Source organism: Trichosurus vulpecula, chromosome 2 (assembly GCF_011100635.1).
Source record: "Trichosurus vulpecula isolate mTriVul1 chromosome 2, mTriVul1.pri, whole genome shotgun sequence".
Taxonomy (NCBI): domain Eukaryota; kingdom Metazoa; phylum Chordata; class Mammalia; order Diprotodontia; family Phalangeridae; genus Trichosurus; species Trichosurus vulpecula.
Genome location: NC_050574.1, coordinates 44,623,234 through 44,631,927, shown reverse-complemented (window position 1 = coordinate 44,631,927; position 8,694 = coordinate 44,623,234). Strand labels below are relative to the sequence as shown.

Here is an 8,694-nt window from a genome sequence, read left to right as displayed (position 1 = left end):
AGAGAGCTCCTTCACTCTGGGCTGACTGCTATATACTCTCTCATACATACATCCTTTTCCTGGTTTAAATCAGCTTAGAATCTGGATAAATGAGTTTCTTTGCTGTTCTACTGTGTTCATTGTAGTGAGCTCCTGCAGTCAGCGGGTCCTCCCAATGGGCTGGGGCCCCTGTGGGCCCCCAAGCCCTTAGACCGCCTGCTTTCATTGGCCCCTCCAAGCCAGCCCAGAATTGTGAGGGGCAGCCCAGGCTGGGACAACATTCTAGAGTGGGGGCCAGCAGATGGTCCTGGTGCTAATGAACTGATGGTGCAAGCCAAGGCAAGTCCTGTGGCTTCTCTGCAGGAAGGAAAGAGACCAAAGCTGTGAGAGGTCTCGGAGCTTTATTTTTAAAAAGGCACAAGTAGCTGCCTCTGTCCTCATCGTCATCACAGCACAGTGGCTCAGGGGCACACCTGGGCCTGAGCACAAGTCCAGCCCACAGTCTCCCAGCACATTCCCTGAGGCACAGGTGGGCAGGGGACAGTGGATATGGTGGATTTCCCGGGTGTGTAGATGCCTCTTGCCGAGGGTGGGCAGAACAATTCCAGCCTCGAAGTTTGGCAAAGGAGCTGCCTTCCCAGCTCTGGAGTCCAGGGCCCTTCTCACCAACAGGACGGGGCTGGGGCTGGGATGTGCCCTCATGGCCGGGGGAAGCGCCTGCCACCCAAGCCATAGTGCTCAGCAACGCTGCTCAATTGAAATTGTGTGGCTCGAGACATGGAGAGCAGTGGGTCTGACCAGCTCCAGTTTGAAGTCCTGGATGACTGAAGTGATAGTCAGGGTTAGGATTGGGGACTGGGAAAGGAAAAGAGGGCCGGGGAGCAGCCAGGGCCCAGGCAGCCCACTGCCCTCCGGTGCCCTGACTAGGGGGTGGGGGGCAGAGAAGGGAGGTGGAACAGAAAACATGGCCCCTGCTCCCAAGTCAGAAATCAGGCCTCCTTTCCTTCCTCTCTTCTCAGGCTCCCTCCTGATGCTGCTTATATAGGGACTGAATGTGGGAGAGGCCAAGGATGGAAAGCATCTCCCTCCTTCTCTGGGGAGCACAGCCCTCAATCCCCACCCCACCCCCACCCCAGAGAACACCCCCTCCCTCGGCCTGGACCCTCAGGTGACTGAGGCCACCTCAAGGACAGCCAGGGCATTCTACTCCTCTGCTGGCCAGAACAGGTCCAGGTGGATTTACCAAACAGGAGTGGTCTAAGGGCTCTGTCCGCTGAGAACCGGGGTCTAAGGAGGTCCTGAGGTCCAGGCTGCTAAGGGCAGAACTGCTGGCTGATGGCCTGGGGACACCATCCCAGCCCATCAGGCAGTGCTATAAGGGGGGAGGGGGATACAGAAAAGGATTAAAGAAGCTCCTTCAGGAAGCCCTATTCGGCCACCACCAGACGGTACATCAGAGTGCCACGTGTCCTCCCCCTCCTCCTCCTCCTCCCTGGACTCCGCAGTCCTTCAAGGACCAAGGACTGAGGCTTAGCTAAGCTTCATCTTCTTCCCCCAGAATCCCCCAGGCCTTGGCATGTGCACAAGGGACACGCTTCATGTGGGTCTGGTGAATAAAGAGATGAAGAACAAGAGGGCAGGGAGGTGGGGCTTGGCAGCTGGTCACTCACCCGGGGCAAGGCCATGGTGTCTGAGGTATCGAAGCTTTTTCGTCGATGTATGGGGTACTGGTGGGGTGGCAGGAAGGTTGAGAACGGTACGCTCACTCTGTATGAAGGAAGAGAAGGAAGGGGGTCAGGGTGCTTGCCTTGGAAAGTCAGCTAAGGTGAGAGAGCCGAAGGGGCCTCCCAACCAAGAAACCCAGAGGGGCTTGTTAGGATTGGCTGAGGGTCATTGCGGCCACATCCAGCCCCAAAGTGGCAGGCCCATCAGCCCCATACTTCCAGCCTACACTCTGGTCCCCTCAGAGGCCACAGGCCTATCTAAGAGCTGCCACGGTGAGGTGGACGATGGGGGGGCAGCCAAACCCACCTTGGGGCCTATCCGTGCTACAGCTACAAGGTCCCCGACTTAGTACAGATAACTGAAAGCTGACTTCACATCCCTACGTGAAGGTCTTGGGCCATCTCCTCTTGGGATGCCAGAAAATTGGGGAGTCATGAGCCGTAGTGCCAGAAGGGACTTCAGAGGCCCAGTCCACAGACACACAGCAGCTGAGCCCAAATAGCCCGGCTCAAGGGCAGAACCAGGGCCATGGAGATGCCCCCTCACGATAAAAACCACCCCAACATGGAATGAGCTGTCTCAGGCACTCATTCAAAGGTCTCCAGTGAAGGTGTAAGGGGTGGGGGGAGTCCTGCCAAGAGGGCCTGAGGCCCCTTCCAACTCAGAGTATTGAGAATTCTATGACTGACATCTCTTCAATCACCTCTGGGTCTTCATCCCCAACTCTGTATAATAAAAGGGGCAGAGAGGTTGGCCTGGAGAAACTCTAAGGTCCTTTTAGCTGTGATAACCCCAAGCCCGAGCTTCGCAAACAACCTCCTGCTCACCTGGCTAAAGGGTTCACACTGGGCAACAAGGAGAGATGCCGCCCCTTCCCTCCCTCTGCCCTCCAGACACCTGACTTGGGCAGGGTGATCCAAGGTTTCAAGGCCCATCTGGCTGCGGGAGGTCTTGCACACAGGGCAGGTGGCCAGCGAGTCCAGGGGAACTGTAAACAGACGCTGGTTGACTCGGTAACAATGTATACCTGAAAAGGAATATTCTCAATTGTTACAGTGGCCCCCTCACCCTGGCCCCTGGCATTCGGCTTACTCTTCCCTCCTCCCCACCCAGGAGTGGAGCTGGCCTTCAGATGCCCAATTAGGAAGGAAGCAACTGGCCAGGGCTCAGGCTCATGCCCATTTTAAATGCCCTGGCCCTTCCTCACCCCACCCCCAGTACTCTAACGCACATAGACCCTTGTGGTGGTCAGAGCAGAGTCCTCCCTCTCTGCCCCGCCCTCATTCCCATCCCTTCCTCTGTTCACGCATGGCAAGGATGCCACCTCCTCGAACTCAAATCATCCCCGAACACTGATCGATGTCTCCTATGTGCCTACACTGGGGATATGAAGAAACAAAACAGCCCCTGCCCTCAGGGAGTTTCCATTCCACTGGTATAACTAGGGCGATGGGGGCAGCATGGACGAGGTGAGAATGCTGGCTCTGGGGTCAGAGGACATGGGTTTGAATCCTGACAATGACACAGACTGCCTGTGTGACCAGGGACAAGTCTTTGAACTTCCTGGGGCCTGTTTCCTTGTCTGTAAAATGAGGCTGCACGCAGTGACCTCTGAGGCCCTAAATCATTTGAATCTCTCTGCTTGGGTCAGACTCAACAATTTTGGGGTCTCCTAGCCCTACCTCTGGGATCCTCCAAGTGGCTTAACTTTTCTAGGCCTCAGTTTCTTCATCTGTAAACTGAGGGGATTGGAGTAAAGGGCTCAGAGCCCCCTCCCCTCTCTAAGTCTAGGATACTATGATCCCTTGTAAATACAAAATACATATACCAAAGAAATATGTGAGAATGGGGGTGGGGGGCGGGGAGACACTAACAGCCGAGGGAACTGAGAGAGGCTTCTTGGAGGACAGGGCACCTGAGCCGAGTCCTGAAGGGCATCAGATTGGAGTAGGAGTACGTGGTGGGCAGCAGAGTGCTAAATCAGAGTACGCAGAAGGCATCAGAATGCTAGACTAGGGTGGGGTACATGGCAGCCAGCAGAGCACTAGACGGAGATGGGGGTACACAGGAGGCAGCAGAAGGCTAGGTGAGGATGGGCGATGGGAGTATGCTGAAGGCAGCAGAGCTCTAGATGGGGATGGGAGTATGCCATAGGCAGCAGAGCTCTAGACATGGATGGGGGTACACAAGAGGCAGCAGAAAGCTAGGTGAGGATGGGCGATGGGAGTATGCCGAAGGCAGCAGAGCTCTAGACGGGGATGGGGGTATGCCATAGGCCGCACAGCACCAGACCAGGGGTATGCTGTAGGCAGCCTGGGATGATCGGGTGGCTCACACCAGAAAGGGAACATTGCACCCCACCAAACAGGGAAGGCTGGCCTGTCCCAGCACATCCCCATGCCCTCTTCCCACCACAGATGCCCAGACACATAGCCGTGAACATGGCCTCTCTTGTCTCTGCTCTCTCCTAGCTCTCTGCTGGGCTCTCTTCTGTCCCTCACATCCTTACTTAGTGTCGTATCTGTCCACGCGCTTTGCCCCATCAGACTGCAGGCTCCCAGAGGGAAGGAGCCATGAGTCCTTTTTCCTCACTGTGTCTCCAGAGAGGAGCAGTGTCTCCCACAGAGCAGTGCAGGGGCTGGTGGCAGCTAAGTGGCTCCTCTGGATGCCTGAACCACCTGCCCCGGGCATCCTGGAGGCAGTCATTTTGGACCTGGGGCTCTGAGACACGAAGGCAAGAGAAGAGCACTCCATGGCTGGGGGTTCGGGTTTGGAGGGGGAGGGTGACTTACACTGATGGGAATCCGGGGTTCTCTTGTTTCTAGTAGAAGAGGGCAAGTCCAGAGAATCCAGCCTGTGGGCAGGGGAGAATGGGCAAGAGAGGGAAACAGGAGATGAGAAAGACTAGGCGTCCCCCTCCTCAGGGCTCTCGTGCTGCCCCAACCCCAACATCCTGTCCTCCCATCCTGCTCTGCTCACTCTGGGTATCTGGAAATACATTCTTCCTTATTAGCCTTCCGAAAATCCTGAAGATCAGAGAAGTAGCTTTCAGATTTACGGGTGATAGGAGATGCCGTGTCCAGCAACCCTGGAGTGGGAGAGAAGAGACAGGGATAGACAGTGAGAGTCATGAGGAGATGAGACTGAGGGCACAGCACCCATGCCAAGAGCACTCTGAGCCTGGCAACAAGAGGCAGAGGGCCTGGACCTGCAGGTTCAAGCCCCTGTCCTTAGCATCGCTGGGCCTGTTTTCTCACCGCTCAGATGCAATGGCCCCTAAGCTCACCCTCCCAGCTGTCCATGCTCTGCAGCTGGGAGATGGCTGGACATCTTTGGGCCTTGAAGGTGGCTACTCTGAGGGAGAAAGGCAAGTCCCCTCCCCACAGTGGCAGGGAAACGTGAGGCACCTCAGCATTTGGCACAGAAAGCACAGGCTTTGGAGCTAGAGGCCCTGAGTGCTAATCCTGTCTGGGCTGCATTGGGTAAGTTACTTCCCCCATGCGGGCCTAGACTAGACGCTCTCCAAGGGGTCTCTTCCAGCTTTATACTCCATGATGGGCTTCTTCCCTTTTTCTACTAACTTTAAACAAGTCGCTGTGTCTGTCACACATTGGTAAACAGAACTGAATGCTTGCTGAGTGAAAGAAAACTTGCTGAGGGCAGGGACGGTGTTCCACTTTAATCTTGTATCCCGGGGTTAGTGCCTGGCATACAGCAGGTGCTTAATAAATGCCTGAATTGAAAAGGAAGTAAGGGGCCTAGGGTAAAATATTGGAGCCATGGGGCTAAATGTTACAGGGGTGGGGGAATCTGCGGCCTTGAGGCCATATGGGGCCTTCTAGATCCTTAAGTGCCTTCTAGATCCAAAAGACTGCACGTAAGGATCTAGAAGGCCTCATGTGGCTTCAAAGCCGCAGGTTCCCCACCCCTGTAGTTAGGAGCTTCTTCTCAAGAGACCTTTGGAAAGGTACAGCCACGCTGACAGGAAATTACTCCCTTTCCCAAACTCTCCATTCCAGCCAAACAGGCCGACTTCCGTTCCCCAACATTACGCTCTGTCTCCCATGGGCCTCCCGGCCTGCAATGCTCTCCCTCCTCTTTCCACCCCTCAAGAATCCCCAACTCCCTTCCGATGCAGCTCAGGTAGGTGCCACCTCTTACATGAGACTTTTCCCACCTCTCAGGTCCCTTCCAGCTCTAAATCTGTGACCCACCACCCTTCCCTTGGCAGAACTCAATTAAGAACATTCTTCCCCTTAAAATTACTTTGTCCTTCCATATGTTTATATGATGACTTTATATTCTTGAATTAGAAAATGTAACCCAGCAGAGGGCAGGAATTACTTCATTTTGTCTTTGGGTTCCCAGCCCTTGACAGAGCACCTGGCACACACAAGGTGCTTAATAAATGCTTGTGGATGGAGCTGAGGGAAGTCTTGCCCAGGCCCCATTCTGCCCAAGGACCTATCCAGGACCTTCCCCGGCCCACTGGCCCTTCCCCTTGTGTGCCTATGACATGGCCTGGGCCTAATTTCAAACCCAGGCACTGTCTCAAAGCTGCTCCATCAAAGTGCACATGTATGTATGTGCATGCGTGTGTGTACATGCATGTGTGTGTGTGTGTGTGTATGACAACTCACCTGCAATCACATCATAACCTAAATAAGGCTTCATGCGCCAGCTCTCATCAGGAATCAGAAAATTCTTCTGTTGGAGCCAGTAGGGCAACTGTCCACCAGGCAGGGTCGAAGAAGTGGGGAGCCAACGCAGCTGTGGGTTGATGGACTGAGAATCCAACCGGGGAGGTATCTGAGAGGCCTGAGAGGACAGGGCCACCTGTCACCTCCTGCCTTATGGCATGGTTAACCTGCTTCTGCTAGAATACAAGCACCCAGGGCACGGACCATGGCTGATCCAGATCTGTAGGACACCCAAGGCCTGGCACAGAACGAGCACTCAACAAATATTCACAGGGCCATGCTCCCTCTGGGTTATCACCGCAAGGATGAACAGACCACGGAACTGTACAGCTGGTATCTCTCCCTGGACAGACAAAGGGCAGGGTGGTGAGGTCCTAGATACTGGAGGAGCCCAGGCTAATTCTGATGGCTGCTGGAGAATGCCAGAGGACTTCAGGATGGCCTCACCCACTTCCTTCAGTCTTCCAAACAGCCAACCAGGATGAGTGGGTCGAGGGCCCACATGTGCATGTGCTGTGAGGACAAGGGAGGCTCGAGCAGCTTCGGAAGATGTGATCTGGGTCCTGATGAGAAGTGGGCAGGGATGGGAGAGAGGAGGGAGGGCATCCTGGGACAGGGGAAGGGCCTGAGGGAAGGAACAGAACTGGCCTCCTCCTCTACCAGGGCCCAGAACTGGATGGTGGCTGCTGTCCCGCCTCCAGCTCTCCTCCCTTTTCTCTTACCTTGAAGTTCTGCCAATGCTTAATGGTAAGGTTGGACCTTCGGTCTCCCGGGCTTTTTGCCTCATAGAATGGCCTCTGGACCCCAAAGATCAGGGGATTGATCATGGGCCCCAAGTCTAAGGCCTCAGGGGAAGACGGCAAGCTTGCTGAACTGGGTCTGGAACTGGGCCTCCGATAGTTCTTGGGTTCCTGACCCTGGGGTTGGCTGGATGGAGGGGACTCGAAGGGAGACACACTGTGCACAGTCTCGCTGTTAGGCAGGCTGCTCTTCGGGGCTGGCTCTTGGCTCCTGCTCTTTTGTTCCTGCTCTGAGGCTTCTCTGTCCCCAGCAGTGGTACTAGGGGCTGGGCAAGGGCTCAACTGGTTGAGGTGTTCAGTGAACACCGTGGTCTCTTCATCTTGGCCGCACCAGGCCTCCAGTGACTGGAGGCTGCTCCCCTAGCAGAGAAGGGAATTCTGCTCCAGTTTCCATGCCCCCCCCATTTCTCTCACCTTCTTTCTCCCCCAGGACCCCAGCCCCCCAAAGTGGTTAAGGAGCTGTTCCAGGCTGGGCACTGGGACAACTCCCAGGAGTAAACACCTACCTCTTCATTCTTGAGCTTTGGGAACAGCTGGGCTGCCCCCTTGGCCCAGGCCACAGACTTCCGGATCTCCTCCTGCCCCACCCGCAACTGCCGGAGGAGCTCTAGGTTCATTTCCCGAAGCTGGGTCAAGTCCTCAGACTCTGGCATCTCAAAGGTGCTATCTGGAGTTTCTACAAGGGAAGTGAGGGGACTGGAGTATTGTCTAACTCATGGAGGAAGGCAGAAGAGCAGGCTGAAGGTTCTGGGCAGGACACTACCACTAACCCACGAGAGGCCCCTGGTCAGTGCTCTGGGGCCTTTCCATCCACTCCGGGTACCTCCGTACAACAGAAATAACAGAGTATGACTATGGTCCCTAAGCTGGGAATTATTATTAACCAGGGCCCTTCCATGATGCAAACTGCAGGATTATTAGTATTCCATTACAATACAAGGCTGAGAGGGATCTGAAATAGCTAAACTCCTCACTTCACAGATTTGGAAACTGAGGTGCAGAGATATTTAAATGATGGGTCCAAGGACACAGGATGTAAGTGGAAGAGCCAGGATTTGAATGAACGTGGGTCCTCTGACTCCAAACTATGTTCTTTCCTCCTTGCCACACTGTAAAAATTATAAGCTAATTATTCTCACAACAACGATAAAGTCCCCATGACTAGGCAGGATGCTCTGGGGAAAGGGACATCCCTTATTACTTCCAGTCCTCCTCGCCCCACCCCCACCAGCTTGACCTCCCATCTCCAGCACTCAGACCCCCACCCCCAGAGGGGAAGATCATTTTAACTCATTCTATAGGACCAGAAGATTTAGATTTAGATTCCCACCCCCACCCCCACCCCCACTCCTGGGGTCTGCCAATTACTCCCTGCATGACCTTCTGGTCCAAGGACTACTTTAGCTCTCTGGGCCTCAGTTTCCTCATTTGTAAAATGAGAGGGGAGATGGTGAGCTAGATAGTTGGCATCTCCAGACATGGGATCCCCC

General features: G+C 54.8%; 1 protein-coding gene across 1 annotated transcript; it reads right to left on the bottom strand.

Moving 5' to 3' along the window:
• Positions 1-361: 361 nt before the first annotated feature.
• LOC118839169 (migration and invasion inhibitory protein) lies at positions 362-8,305 on the bottom strand. The gene is made up of 9 exons (XM_036746617.1): positions 7,711-8,305; positions 7,127-7,564; positions 6,345-6,522; positions 4,684-4,792; positions 4,497-4,558; positions 2,602-2,731; positions 1,650-1,746; positions 1,223-1,351; positions 362-803 (listed from the first exon to the last, which is right to left on the bottom strand). Exons 1-9 carry the CDS (start codon positions 7,855-7,857, stop codon positions 678-680), a joined length of 1,416 nt encoding a protein of 471 aa, XP_036602512.1. The 5' UTR covers positions 7,858-8,305; the 3' UTR covers positions 362-677.
• Positions 8,306-8,694: the final 389 nt, after the last annotated feature.